The 15,597-nt window shown below is 45.0% G+C and overlaps 1 protein-coding gene across 4 annotated transcripts in view; it reads left to right on the top strand.

Annotated features, from left to right (window-relative positions):
• Positions 1–10,719, top strand: part of BTBD7 (BTB domain containing 7) — a 68,301-nt gene extending 57,582 nt beyond the window's left edge. For 3 of the 4 annotated variants that reach the window (XM_039884076.1, XM_039884074.1, XM_039884075.1), the window contains 3 exons: positions 1,469–1,647; positions 3,561–4,001; positions 5,425–10,719. In XM_039884076.1, the coding sequence (XP_039740010.1) occupies positions 1,469–1,647; positions 3,561–4,001; positions 5,425–6,240 (1,436 nt within the window). In that variant the 3' untranslated portion in view covers positions 6,241–10,719. The remainder of the gene's footprint in view (positions 1–1,468; positions 1,648–3,560; positions 4,002–5,424) is intronic. The other variant, XM_039884077.1, reaches the window with a different exon arrangement.
• Positions 10,720–15,597: the final 4,878 nt, after the last annotated feature.

Raw genomic sequence — 15,597 nt, 5'->3', positions numbered from 1 at the left:
TCCCGGCTCCGCCACTTCATTTGTGTGATATCGGACAAGCTATTTGCTTTCTTGAGCTTTAATTTCCTTGTCTACAAAATGGAGATACCTCCTTTCTAGGGTCATTGTGAAGATTTAAGGAAGCAGCATGAGTTAATTTGCTTAGGAGTTTGCCTGGCACAAAGCAAGCACTCAATAAATAGTAGCTCTCCTTTCCCTAAAAATAATAATAATCAGTGGCTACTCCAGTCAGTTTGTCTCATAGGCATTTATGGGCTTCGTGCCCTCCTCCCCGGCCCTTCACTACAGCCTTGCTCCAGCTTCCTAACCCGCATCCCCACCTCCAGCCTCACTCCCTCCCCTTCTGGGCTTTACACCAGGGCTCAGCAACGTTTTTCTGGGAAGGATCAGATAAAAAATATTTTAGGCTTTGTGGGCTACAATTTCTGTCACAACTACTCAACTCTGTTCGACTCTGCCGTGGTAGGCCAAAAGCAGCCATAGACGATACCTAAACAGATGGGTGTGGCGTGTGCCAGTAAAACTGTTTACAAAAGCAGGCAGTTGTCCTGATTTAGCCTGCAGGCCGTGGTTTGCTGACCACTGCTTGCCACTGTTCAGTGTACTTACCACATCACAGTTCTGATCCTGCCGTTCCCCTGCTCAAGTGACTACACAGAACACAATTTAAACCCCTTACCGTGACATACAGAGTCATTCATGGGCTGCCCCACCCATCCTTCTGACCTTTCCTAATGCTTTTCCTGCCTTTACTTATGAACCCTGAGTTCTAGCCATGCCAACTACTGTTCCATACTGTTTCTCACTTGCATGTTTTACACGTGCCTGATCCCGTCTGCTCGGAAAGCCTTCACTCCGCATTCTTAGTCTGCCTGGTTTTCTCTCATTCTTCAAGACTCCATTCAGGGTTCACTTTGGCTAGGAAGCCTTTCCCGCCTGCCTCCAGTCCAGATTGGGGGCGCCCCTCCTGCAAGCATCCTTTGCATATTTTTCTCCATGACCCGCAGTGGCCCTGGGCTATACTGATTTACTTAGTTAACGGCACTAAAATCAGAGTCATTTAAGACAGGGATCCTTTGTCCCGTGCAGCTTCATACCCGAGTCCAATCCCTGCTGCATAGTCAGGACTCAAAAATTATCTGAATAAAAGAGTAAATATATTTTAAAGACTTAGGAAATATCCTGAAATTCAGAAGAGAATATGCGCAAGGGAAATTTTATTTAGGCTGTGAACTAATACAGCTCAGGAGCTGTTTGGGTATTATCAAGAGCTTTGGGGCACAGTGAAATTTTAAAACCTTAAAAAATAATTAGAAGTATATATATTGCTAAGTTGCCAGAAAATTGAAATATCAAAAATTTATAAAAGAATTCTGATGCAGAACACATGCTGCTTTTTCTTGTGCTCAGTGGGTGGTCTTTTGTGTAGCTCAGGTATTTTGCCTACACACTGTTTTTCTTCTTCCAGTTCCTCGTCTCCTCATTTTGAAAGACATGGTCAGACGTCTGCAGGAATTACGACACACTGAGCAGGTGCAGAGAGCCTACGCGCTGAACTGTGGGGAAGGCGCCACAGTCAGCTATGAAATTCAGATTCGGGTATTGAGGGAGTTTGGTCTGGCGGATGCTGCTGCAGAGCTCCTGCAGGTGGGGAACAACGTTAAACTGTTTAAAATAGGGAGCGATGGTTATTATCCCGGCAGCATTTTGGACATCCCAGAAGCCCTCACAGCATGCGTCTTTTTCTTAATTCGTACTCTTGTTCACTGCCTTGAGAGTCAGCGTGGTAGCGTAGATATGGCGCAGGCTCTGGGGTGAGAGCTGGGTTTATGTCCTGGCTCTGCTGCTGACCAATTACGTAACTGGGAGCAGTTACTTCACCACTCTGAGCATCAGTTTCCTTATGTGTCAGATGGATTGTCGTGAAGATAAGAGGTGCTGTATATAAACCTTGGCTGTATCTCACACGTAATAAATATAGCAATGGTAACTGCGAGAAGTTCGTGGCGTGTATGCCCAGCAGAGCTGAAAGAGGAGTGAGTAGAGAAGCCTGGCCCTCCACTGCTCTCTCCCTGCTTTGGTCACTAGATTTCAGATTTTGGCTGCCCCACTTTTTCTTCCCTCATCCCCCTTATTACAAGAAATGTTTTGCATGATGGTACAAAACCCTGTAAGCACAGGAATCAAGAAATGAGTGCCTTTTTTTTAAACTAGCAGGAAAAAACATTTCTAGTAATTATTAGGTATAAAAGCAACGGCATTGGTTTTGCAATGAAGATAGAATTTGTAAAGTACAGTTGTCGCCCCTTACCCATGGGGGACGTGCTCCAAGACCTTGAGGGAATGCCTGAGACTGGGCCGTACCAAACCCCACATACCCTGTGTTTCTTGTACATGCACACCTACGATAAAGTTCAGTTTATAAATCAGGCACAGTAAGAGATCAACAATAACTAAAAATAAAGTTATAACAGTATACAGTACTGAGTACTGTAATACGAGTTATGTGAATGTGGTCTCTCAAATCGTCTTGCGGCACTGTACATCCAGCATGGGGACGCCGGACAAAGGGATGATTCATGTTCCGGGCAGGACAGAGTAGGATAGCATGAGATTTCATCAAAGCACTCAGAATGGCTCAGAGTTTAAACTTACAAATGGTTGGTTTCTGGAATTTTCCATGCAGTATTTTTGGACCATGGTTAACTGCGGATAGCTGAAACCACGGAAAGCAAAACCTCAGACGAGAGGGTCTGCTGTAGTCTACTCATGGCCACTAAATCAGAGCCTAAATTAAATTCCATTGCATCTGGTCAAGTGATTGAATCGTTTTCTTGCCACTGGCTCCCAACCCCTTTAGCCTGAGTCTTCAGTGGAGAACACGTGCGGTGCTTGTAGGCGAAGCAGCAGGCGTCCGTAGGTTCTTGGTTTTCATTATTTGCTGCTGTTTCTACCCATGAAAAGATGGTCTTGTTTTATATTCATTTCTCTTTCTTTTGCCATTCTAAATTGTATCTTATTTTTATCTTTAATCATATAAAAGTTTTATAATTTCAGTATCCCCTTATGTTTATCGAAATATTAATCAAACTTATTCCTATAGAATAGGTAAGGAATAGTATTTCGTAGTTTTTATTTCAGCCTGAGAGCGTATACAGCTGTTTTGTCAGAAAGTAGTAGGAGGACCCTCACTTGTATGCCTTTTCATTGGTATTGTAATTTTGTTTTCTTAGCAAAGACATTTGAATTAGGTTTTATTTCCTGTTTTTGCATTATCACATAATCTTGCAAGAGATTACTGACCTGCTTGCTGGAATATATTCAGTTAAGCAGCTCTTTTTTCATAGCTGTACGGTAGCCTACAGAGGCTCCAGTCTGTCTGTCCTTTTGAACTACTAAGGCACTTTTTTCTTGGAGGCTTCTGGCCTAGAAAAGTATGTTGTGCCTGTTACTCTTGCCACATGTGGTTTTCTTAGGTCCTCACTTCATTCTCTCAGCCTGTAAATTTTCATCTAGGAAATCTATTAATAAATGTCTCTCTCTCTTTTTTTTAATCTTAGAATCCTCACAAGTTCTTTCCTGATGAACGTTTTGGGGATGAAAGTCCGCTCTTGACAATAAGACAGTCCGGGAGATGCCGAGTTAACAGTACCCCCACTGCAGAAACCATGTTTACAGATCTGGACTCTTTCGTGGCCTTCCATCCACCCTTGCCCCCTCCACCACCTCCATACCACCCACCAGCCACTCCCATCCATAACCAGCTCAAAGCAGGCTGGAAACAAAGACCTCCCACTCAGCATCCTTCACGCTCGTTTTCTTACCCCTGTAATCATTCCCTGTTTCACTCCCGCACGGCTCCTAAAGCCGGTCCCCCACCAGTCTATCTGCCAGGTGTCAAAGCAGCGGCACCTGACTGCACCAACACCACAGGCCTGGGGAGACAGACGGCCGCCGCCACTGCTGCCACCTCAGCAACAGTAGCATCTGAGAAACAAGCGGTAAGTTAGCACTTAAGTCACTTACCTAAAATAAAAGGTCTGTGGACTGTCAGACGCATTCCCCCGACCCCAGGAGCCCTAGCAGGGCTCAGCAGTGCTCAAAAGTGTTGCTGGCAGGCCGAGAGCATAGACTTGGGGGATATGGGAAGGAGAGAGCAAAAGGGTGTAGGTGAGTGAGAAGGGACAGAGAAGAGAGACCAGGGTGTAAGTGGAGGGAGTGGGCGAGAGCCTGCCTTACCTTTAGGTTTCTTTGCAGGTGTTGGGAAGGGGCGGAGTTACTGGGCAACACAGAGGGCAGTCACCAGTTTCACAGTCTAGACTCTGCCCCTGACTTCTGTAGAATCTACTATTCCACCAAAAGCTATGATGGGGCAGGAAGCTTCCCATCAGGAACAATGTGACAGAAGATTCCTCATTCGGAAAATCAGTCCTCATGCCTGTCTCTGCCTCCGGCAGGCTGTCCGACAGAGCACCGTTTGGGGATCGCAGTGGCTGGCACTCACTACTAGCTAGTTAACGAAGCGAGAGTTCTTTGCTTGATTTTGCACTGCCTTAGAGATTGAATCTCCGCTTTATGTAATACATTTGGAAAAAAAAAACCAATAGTGCTTTTTAAGTCTTCCTGCTCAGTCACACGCTGTCAGTAGCATTCAATATAGAGAGAAACGAAAGATAAATATATTAGTTCAGGGAATGTTCATTAAAATAGAACTTTATGACATCTAGGGACTAGTGTACAACTTCGGTCAAATTATGATCCTTCCTCACCTTATACCACCCTTCTACCCACTCCCCCTGCTCTGCCCCCCAACACCCCATAAAGGAAAAACAACAAAGGTCGAGATAATATTTGATAAACAAAATTCCCATCATCCTATTGGCCTGGGCCTCAGTTCTACAATTAAAAAAGTTCTACTGCTTTCCGTGTTAAATAAAGCTCCCTTTAAAGGTGATTTACTTGTATGTTCGTTGCATCCTCTATTATAATGAAAAATTAGAATGACTTATGTCCCGCAGTGGGAGTTACGTGAATCACAGTGAAGTGGGGTATTGCACAGTTATTTAAATAGTAATCGCAAAGAAAATTTAGAGACAGAATTATACCATAAACTTTGTAAGATTATATGGACAAAGAAAAAAAGGTGAGAGGAAATACCTCAAAATGCTAACAAGCAGTTATCTCAGTAGGGAAAGTTAGAGTTTTTTGTTGGGTTTTGAGGGTATTTTGTTGTTGGGTTTTGAGGGGTTTTTTGCATTTATAGTTGTCTGTTTTTATCATTTTTGTTCATATAGTTTGTTTTTGTCATTCCTAACAATAAGCACATATTAGCTTTATAATGAGGAAACAACATCAGCGAACATCATTTTACAAAGAGGGAGCCATGGGCCTTGTAACCCTCCCCCCTTTTATTTCTGTTTGCAGTATACACAACCTGTGCTAAATGATCTAATGCCAGATATCGCCATGGGCGTGTCCACACTGTCACTCAAGGACAGGAGACTTCCAGAGCTTGCTGTAGACACAGAATTAAGCCAGTCCGTTTCTGAAGTAGGACCAGGGCCCCCTCAGCATCTGTCGTGTATTCCACAGAGGCATACACACACGTCTCGAAAGAAACACACGCTAGAGCAAAAAACAGATGCTCGAGAAAATCAGCAGGAATATCCGGATTTCTATGACTTCTCAAATGCTGCTTGTAGATCTTCTACTCCTGCTCCTGGCAGGCGCACCCCTTCCCCTTCACAAGGTGGATATTTCGGTCCCGATTTGTATAGCCACAGTAAGGCATCACCAAGTGGCTTAAAGTCAGCCTACCTGCCTGGCCAGACTTCTCCTGAAAAGCAGGAAGAAGCTAGGAGAGAGCATCCACTTTCCCCCGACGGGCACGTGCACAGACAGAAGAATGAGCCGATACACCTCGATGTCGTTGAGCAACCTCCACAGCGGTCAGACTTTCCTCTGGCGGCCCCAGACAGTGCTGGCAGTGGCCCAGCCGATGTCCGGGGACGAACAGCAGTGGAAACTGACTTGACTTTTGGGCTGACTCCTAACAGACTTTCACATTCTGCATGTAGCTCTGAAGCTCCAGAAGAAAGAGCCAGTAGAAGACTAGCAGACAGCGAGTCCCTGGGCCACCGAGCTCAGCGCAATACGGATTTGGAAAGGGAAGATTCGGTCAGCAGAGGAAGGAGGTCACCAAGCAAACCAGACTTCCTCTACAAAAAGTCTGCCCTCTGAACGCAACCTCCAAGTCGTCTGTGCCTGAGATGTGAAACATCCCATTTTTGATGTAACCCAACAACTTAGAGACCAGTTTATCGATGCCAGCTGATCACTCAGTTTCACGTTATTTTATTCTGGTTTTGTATATATGTGTTTATTAGACATGGCATGCTGAGAGGGTTATTTTGAATGCTGCATCTGTCTGTTTTGTGTTTGAACAACTGTGTGGGAAAGCATTTTTAAGAGCAAACAAGCTGGCACTTTTTTTCTCTTTACAAATGATGGAATTTTTTTGCACTTGTACATTTATTTTATCTGTATTGATTTTATATCAGTATGTTAAATTTTATCAACACATTTAAAGGACTGTATTTTCATACTTTTTGCATTTTACCGTTCATCTACCAATTTCCACGTGCATTGGATTGCACATAAGATGTATTTTCTTATGAAATAGTTCTGTGTTTATTTTTTAATTATAGAAATTCCAAAGAACAGCACATCAAAATGCTCCTCTCTTTTCAGTAATCGTTTTGGCTCAGAAATCTTCCTGCTCAAGCTATAAATCTATTGTCATTCTTTTTTAATGAGTCCTGGGAGCTGGCTTCATTCTTCCAGCGGGAGTCCAGTCAGGACCCTGTATTTTCTGGTTCAGTAAAGAACAGGAAGGAGAAAAGCCTTTGTTCCCCCGGCTCAAAAGCTGTGTCTGCGTTCGCAGTGTGGACACTGTCAGAACCGCTGCCGGTTCTGGTAGTGTGGGTTAGAGGGTCACGAGACGCGGCTCTAAAGAGATCAGATCTCTTGGAATCATGAAGCCGAGGAGATTGCAAAGTCACTTAAAGGTTGCTCTGGGGGATTTCTGGTTCTGAGCGCCGTCAGCTCCCCCGCTGAGATGGGGAAGTGACTGCTTGCTGCCTTCCGCCGTCTTGATCTCTGTGGGAAACAAAAACAAAAAAAAAAACAACAAAAGGGCTTCAGTCTTACAGATGTCGCTTGCTATTTGTAAGCATATGTTTTAAATGTTTTTTAAAGTGTGTCTGGATTTCGGTGTCCTATAAAAAGTCATTGTATAACGCATAATGCTTTGTCACCAAAAAAGAAAAACCATTTTTTTTCAGTGAAACACTAAATGTCCTACTTGAACTCCACTGGGGACGCTGGTTTGGGATTTTACTGAACCACTGAGCACATGGGATCTTAGATCCTCTCCCTGAGAAGGGCAATGTGTGAGCTAAGGACTGTTTTTTCTTACTCTCCAGTGTAAATATATTGGTATTTGAGTTTTTAAATCACTTCAACATTATTTGAGCATTCACTTTGTACTTTTACAGACACAAACACATACAGCTGTAGCACTTAGAAAAAAGAGACTCTGCACATTCCCTCGTGCGAAGGATGTTCGGGAGCCTCTTTTCCGTGTATGTGTGTGTATATATATAAACTATGAATCACTCACTCACTTCTAAAACTATGCAGGGCTAGGGAGCCTTTACAAGCTACCGTGTAAACGAATTACGTGCACTTTTAAGTCAGTAGGTTTCTATTGGGTGTCGACAACTCTGATTTCTCCCGAAACTGTAGTTTCTCTTACAGTCTCTTCCTTCCTACTTCACCCTGTGGATATACGCTCAGGAATAATCTGACATTTTAGAAAACTCTCACAGTAGATCGTCTCAGAGATGGCAGACGCATGGGTGTGCGTGCGTTCACCGGCTTGCCGCCTGCCTAAGCCGCGCCACTGCGCGTCCCTCCGCGTTGGTGACGTCGCCCACCGCGCTCCGGACCTCCGCGAGTTAACACTGGGCTCCCGTCAGGTCAGCTACACATCACCTTTGAGGCTCCCTTTTTTAAACATAGAAAAACACATAGGACTCTGTTCTCACTTTTAGGAGATTTGACTATAATAGATGATGGTGTCTTTTGAAGCCAATCTCAGTCTGTCTCTCAGAAACAAAAATTGTTAATTCCATCATATTCCTTAATGTGTGTTTATATACATGTGTTGGCAAATTACTTTGATAGTTTTAAATTTCTAATCTGATTTCAGACAGTGTGCTGATACTGCAAATAATGAGCAGAGCTAATTTGGGTGGGGAAAACTTTCTCCGACCTGGTTTTTTTGGTTGTTTTTTTGTTTTGTTTTTTTGTTTCTTTGTGTTTTTTTAACATTCAACAAGAGCTATTGATGCCACACTCGTTTTTCTGAAAATTTATTAAATATTCTTTCATATCCCCAAAGTGTAATTATAAGCGGCCACTGTTCATAGTCTTAATTTATGAAGTTTGCTTTTAACAATCTGGTATCTTACCTGGCTGAACTATGTGTGTAGAGAGAAACTTGCTTTAACCCATGGGACTGTGGACCGATGTGACTTGCAGAAGGTAAACAGGTGTGGTTTCTGCGAGTGTCAGGGTAGGTGTTCGTGGGCTTTCAGTATACTGGCGAGGTACGGTTAATAGGGTGGGGTGAATAGCTCTGTGCCTCTGGCTCTTGAACCTATCCAATCTTTTCTAATGCTTACTAAGATAAATGTGAAGTCTGAGTGAGATTGCTCCCAGAAAACAAAAAACAAAACAAAACAGGTATATTATAAAATTTAGGCCACAGGACCTGGCATGTTACTTACTCGATGTAGACATTTCATGAGAACCAAATTTCAGAATACCAGATCTCGGTCTTGAGGCTCCGGACAATCAGGCGGTCAGACAATCGCCACCTTCGGTGCCCGCCTTGTTGAGGTTAAAGGACTACCATTTAGATCCCGGATTGGAAAGAGAAGATCCACATTTCTTCAAGATGCTGTTGGCCTTTTTCTCATATTTTTCTTTTAGTTTTGTGATCTTGATGAATAATTTAAGTTCAAAGTTACCTGTAACTCCTAAGGAAAAAAGTAGCAGCACGAAAGGCAAAAATGACTTCTGAAAAATGGTCGGTTGAATTTTCCACATACCAAAGTCTTTCTCACATGACCCTTTAGCTTTCTCTAGGCACATGTCCCTAAAGCTCTCCTGACATTTTGATAACCAGCTAGATTCTAAGGATTTTTAATGAGTTCCTCTATTTGAGTCCTTTTTTTTTTAGAATTATCTGAAACTTTACCTAATTCTCGTTTTTGCTTCCTCAGAAACTCTTTTTATTAGGATTGCCATCCTTTGCTGGGTTTTCACTTGATTTGTCGGTTAAGTTCAAGCGATGAGCAATACTTGTCCTTGTGAATTAAGGTGATGACACAGTGGGTGGGAAAACAGCAGAGGCGGCCGCGGCCTCGGCCTCGGGCTCGGCAGCCGCGGAGCTGGCGGGTGACCTTGCGGGTGACCTGTCAGACTCTAGAGGTGAAGGGTCACTTTCTCAGCAACTACTCAGCAAAATAAGATATTTGCATAACATTTAATCAGCCTTTTAGGGGAAAATGTGTTTCATGAAACCCTTGTAAGATACTTGTAATTCTAAGTCATTCATGTTTTTATCTTAGGGCTGAACTCAAAGGGAAATGTTTATTTGACTTCTTAAATTATTTGGTTGACTTTCAACTTTCTGTTGAAAATTACTATTAAAGCAGTAGTGATGGGTGCTATTCCCGATTCTGCAATGGTTTACTTCCTCTACTGAGTGATTTACTTTCAAACCTCATTACAGATAATCTTGCTAAAAGAGTTACTATCACATGCTAAAAGGTATTTTACTGTTTTCCATTAACACTTGTATGAACAATGTTTTATGAATGTCTTTTTGTCTGATGAATTACAGTAGCTGTTATATAATTGTTGTATTGGTAAGTCTTTCGATTTGTTTTCCCCTATACAACCCTCAGACTGCGTGTCAATCTTCCATGTTCTGAATATTATAATGCCATGGCTGTTTCTATAGAAAGATTACTTGCAGGTGTCTTGAAAATAACCTCTTGTGTTTGTGTGTTTACGTGGGTTCTGCCTAAGAGATGAGATAAGCTCTGGAAGCTTCGTCGTGTACCTGCACGTGACTATGTCCGGGTTCCCTGGGCAGGTGGTCTGCAGTCCTGCCCTTGTAGACGGGGCGCTGAGTTTCCCAAACTCCACTTGCTGTGTATGTGCCACATCTGTTCCCCAGAGAGGTGGTACTTCTGCCACACTGCATTTCTTGTGGTTGTGCTGTTACTGGTATAAAGTCAAGTGCCTTCAATGCTAAAGGCTCAGAAATTTTTCTTAAACTGATTTCATGTCCTATGCAAGTGTTTTCTACAACCTGCATAACCAGTACTTTGTAAAACTTGTTTACGCTTCAATTGTACATAGTGTTTTTTTAAAGAAATATATAGTATTTTTATTTAGGTACCTCCAAACTTGAATTCGTCTGTGTGAAACATTGTAAAACGATACATTTCTCTTTTGAGTATCATTACAGTTGTACAGAGGTTTTCACTGGTTCTATTTTTCTACTGTTACTGATAAGCATGTAACACTGACTTTATCCTACATATAGTTGGCATTTCAAATAAATAAATGGCTTGTCTAGAATCTGCGGAGTTGGATACAGTCTTTTTTAGCACAGTAGCCTGCGGCCCCCGATTACGGAGGCGATTGTACCGTCTACGGTGGAATCAGGAGCTTTTCTGTGGGAACTTCCCCTCTTGTTTCTAGGATTTCAGTTATTCGGGCCTTTTTTGTTGTTGTTATTGTGGTTTTCTTGGAAATACGTTTTCATTTGTCAAATGTGAGCAAAATGTTACTTGCCCAGGGGTCTCCAGGTTAAGCTCACCATTTTACCCACATGGACCCAGCCACTGGAATATGCCAAGCACTGTGGTCAGCTGGAGACCCAGGTGTACCCCAAGATCCACAAGCTTCCAGGTGTCAGAGACCTGGGTCAGATCCTGAGCTTTTTTTTCTCCTTTAAACTCAGGCGTATTAATACTTTTCAGTTTTAAAGGAAAATGGTGGTGATCTAGAGTCTAGGTTTCTGGAAAAACATACAAAATAGTCTCCAATTTCCATTTTTAATAGCTATAAAGTAGCTATTTAAATTTTTTATTTTAATCGTTTCACTGATAAGTTCTAGCATTTCACCCTTCATGCCTCTCTCTAAGGCAATTCTGTATATTTTGTAGCCATCTTAGGTTTAACTATAGAGTATCAAACTAAGGTTTTTGTGAGTGAGCTTAAAAATCTGAAAAAGGAAACTGAGTAAGTCAGCGCTCACGTCTTTACTCGTGGATTCCCCCTGGAGAAGTGAACTCCGGCTGGCTTCCCTAGCCACTTCGGGCCTTGTTTCTCCTCAGTGCATTAAGAAATGTTTGAGGCCACTCTTCCCAGAGTCTGGGAGTACGGAGCAGCAGACAGGATACCTATTCTCAGAAATATAAACTATAGCTGGAAATGACTTTTGTCCTAGAAACAATGAGATTAGTACATAGCAGTAGGAGGTCATCGTGGCTGAGGGCAAGGCTGGCTTGCCATGGTCGGGGAATGAGTGGGAGGAGAGGTATGCTGCTTTCGCCGCTGAGCACTTTTTTTTCTTTAATCAATGAATTAGGCACTAGTTAATCTGTGACATACTGTTTTTAGTGCCATTTTACAAGAGTGGAAACCAAAGCACAGATACCGAGTCACTTGTCCAAGGTCACATAGCTAATAAGTTAGCAGAGCCTGGGCCTAAACCCAGGCAGTCTGGCTCCAGAGCCCAAGTTCTCAACCATGGTGGCGTCCTGTGCACCAGGAAGTGTGGTGGCCTGGGCAGGGGGGACACTGTGTGTGGGGGGGTGGGGAGGTGCAAGCGTGGCACTCATTCGTTCAGCAAACATTCGTTCATCAAGTAAGTCGGCAACTTCTACCTGCCAGACACTGCTAGGTCCTGAGGTAACAGTAATGAACAAGACAGGCATAGTCTTCCCCATAACAATTTTTGGGTTTCAAGAAAGAAAAGACATTGAATTAATTACAGAGGTAAGGCCGGGGGCGTCTAACTGGTCCCAGGGCTGGGAAGACCGCCACGGGGAAGCGACCTAAACACAAGTGAAAGAAGTCAGGACCACAGGGCAAGGAGGTGAGGGATTCTGGGAAGGGCTCCCAGGAAGAGGCGGAGCCTGAGGCAGGCAGGCAGAGCGCTGGGGGGAAAGCTCTTCGGGGCCAGAGGTGGGTTGGGTCTGCCTTGCCAGCCCTGATAGGACGGGCTGAGGATTTTTAAGTTGATCCTAATAGCAACAGGAAGCGGCTACGCAGTTTTAAGCAGGAGCAAAAGGTAATCGGATTTCCATGGTCTGTGTCATGGATTGAAGAGGAGCAGGAGTGAATTGGGAACCAGGCAGGAGGCTGGCAGCCGGCCAGAGGAGCCCGAATCGCCCACAGAGAACCAAGAACCGATTGTGAATATGATGAGGGTGTCATTTCTACAGGACTTGGTGACTGGGTGTGGGGAGAGGGCAGGAGGTGTCAGACCCAGGGGAAGGACCATGAGTTTAATGGTTTCTCCATTCCCAGCCTCGCTTGGGGAGGCTGAGCTGGATTCGTGTTTCTTGGAAGGTTTAGAAACCCCTCCCCAGATTGTTTTAGATGCTGGAAGAGAGTCCAGTTCCGTCATGTATGTCTAAGCTAATTTACCAAAACAAATCTAAGAAAAGAGTCAATTCAATGTCCATCTCAGCCTGGGACAAAACATGATATCCTGTGATTTAGACAAAAACTATCAGCATCTTCTGTCATTTCTGCCCCGAGAGTCTCAGCGGCTCCCTGGTGCGCCATTTCAGTGAGGCCGGGCTGGTGGAACAAAATGAGCAGGGCCTGGGATCCAGCAGATGTGCATTTAACACCCAGAGTCACCAAAGACTAGCGGAACCTCAGCTTCTCGGAGCCTCAGTTTCCACATCTGTAAAATGGGGGTGGACAATAATATTCTTCGAGTGGGTGGGTGAGATGAAATATGTCCGCAGCAGTTTCCGGCCCGTAGCTGCGCTTGGCGTGAATGATCACGGCTATTCATGCATTAACTAACGGAGTGCCCATCGCGTGGCGGGCACTGCACCCGGCACTTTGATGCTGAGCTGGAAAGACAGTCAGTCCATGGCCTCACAGAATTTATGATTTAGTAGAGAGGACGGATATTAAGCAAATAAGCTCACCGATATTAATATGTGCTATTACACAGTGAAATAGCAATTAGAATATTAACCTCACCACAATGTCTCAGGTCTTTTCATCCATGGTTAAGAGGTCATTGAGCGGGGTGAGGGTGCCCGGCAGGAAAGAGAGGAGAGCCTCAGCAGCATATAAAGAGAATCTGGGGAATGAAATTACTGACTTGACCCTGCAGCTTTGTGAATAAACTGGAGTAGGTGCACCTGGCATTCTAAAGCAGTTCTTTTTTATCCCCAGTTGCTGCCCCATTTTATTTATGCTCCATGCCTGCTAACCTGGGTGAGCTTTCCTGATGGAGCCGAGACACCCCTTCCTTCATGGGAGGTGCTGTGACTCTGACGTGGTCACCCCACTGCTGTGTCCTTCAGCTGGCCTCTTGCAACGAGAACAGTCTGAGTTGCACCTCGGGCAAGAGAGAGAATGCATTAATAGGCAGAGCACAAGTCACTGTTCATCCCAGGTTTAGTGGGCCCAGGATCTACCAAATAAATAGATTCTTTGTCGTGATGGTTAATTTTATGTGTCAAGTTGACTAGGCCATAGGATGCCCAGATATCTGGCTAAACATTGTTCGGGGTGTGTCTATGACAGTGTTTCTGGATGAGATTAGCATTTGTATCTGTAGACCAAGTAAAGCAGACAGCCCTCCCCAGTGTGGTGGGCCTCACCCAATCTGTGACAGCCTGAATAGAACAAAAAGGAGCAAGAAGGGAGGATTCTCTCTGCTTGACTGTTTGGACTGGAACACTGGTCTTCGGCTCTGGAACTGAGACTGTCATCTGCTCCTCTGGCTCTTGGGGCCTTTTGGCTTGGACTGGAAGTACAACACCTTCCCTGGGTGTCCAGTTTGCAGATGGCAGATTGGGGGACTTCTCAGCCTCCATAATCCTGTGAGCCAATTCCTTATTTTATATATAAATATATAAAAAGATGGTGGAGGAGAAAGCCAAGCGGGAGTGTCCAGGTGGGGGAGGAAGGCAGAGCTGCTGAGCAGGTGCTGGGGAGCACCGTGAGGAGCCCCCTTTCCTCATTGGGAGACCAGAGCACAGACTTGGATGGGGGGCCCATGGAACTCCATAAGAAGTGTCTCGCCTTTTTTCACAGGAAAAGATACCAAGACTGGAAGAATAATGGATGAGTGTCGTGTGAGGGAGTGAGCACTGTCACTAGAAGTATTCAGAAACGGAAGCTAGAGCACAGAGGTGTTATCCGCTACAGGAATGTGCTCATTGCACAAGCTTCAGGCAAGGCTTAATCCAGTGGCTCAACGCCTGAATCACCAAAGCCCTGGCTTCTTTCCTTCCTCTCTGCCTGCCAGGGTGTTTGTTGGCTTCCTCGTGAGCCTGGGTCCCTGTGCTCACAAGATTTATGTCCTTGTCTGGAAGAGTCGTGTGGCCAGTGCCCCTCAAATCACAGGGCAGGGAAGTGGAGGGGCAGATAGCCAACTAAAATTTGGGGCCCTGTCACCAAGATCACAGGGCCAGGAAAGCCACATGGCCAACACCAGCACAGGTCCCCTGTGAAGATTATCTGTGAGAGCGGGGCTCCTGGGAGGAAGTGAAGCTGGGTGACTTCTCAGGTCCCTAGGGATCCTGTGACTTAAGTATGGAACACACACCTATCTAATGTGCAGTAGTTCAGGGAGACGGATGAGGTACCAGTACAGCTTTGGCCCAGTGCCAAATGCCAGATGCCCCCTCAGAGCAAGACTTGGGTCTGGCAGCCGCTTCAAGGTGACCTGACTGGGAAGCAGCCTCAGCGGCTCCTGGGAGCTCTGCTGGGTGGGTCTCCTGTACCTCCCCCATTTCCCAGAGCACATTCATCTTCCAGGCAGAGCCACTGCCAAGACCCGACAGGCACTTGGATCGCTGTCAATTGTCCTCTGCCCCACGAGGGGCCTTTAGGGGCGCTGGGAAAAGTGCAGCTTTCCTGTCATTGATGATCATATAATCCTGACTTTTCAGATGTGTGAGCAGCTCCAGGGCCATAAAGAGCATTTGACTCATCTGAGCTTAACTCACATGGGTGAGGACCACAAGTCTGGGTAATTTCCAAGGAAGCAAGAGCTGGCGGTGGGGAGCCAAAGATGGGCTCTGCATAGGCTTCTTGGTGTGTTTTCACATTTACTTTTGAAGGAACGGCCACCATGCGGGGTGGACCTCATCTTTTCCTTAGACTGAGTTCCTGGCCCCCTCGCCTCACACAGCAGCACCTCAGCAAACCGTGATCGCTCACAGCCCAAGCCCATTTCTTTGTTCGACTGGT

The sequence above is a fragment of the Pteropus medius genome, unplaced genomic scaffold (genome assembly GCF_902729225.1).
Source record: "Pteropus medius unplaced genomic scaffold, Ma_sr-lr_union100, whole genome shotgun sequence".
NCBI classification, from domain to species: Eukaryota; Metazoa; Chordata; class Mammalia; order Chiroptera; family Pteropodidae; genus Pteropus; species Pteropus medius.
This window is presented reverse-complemented; position numbering and strand designations above follow the sequence as displayed.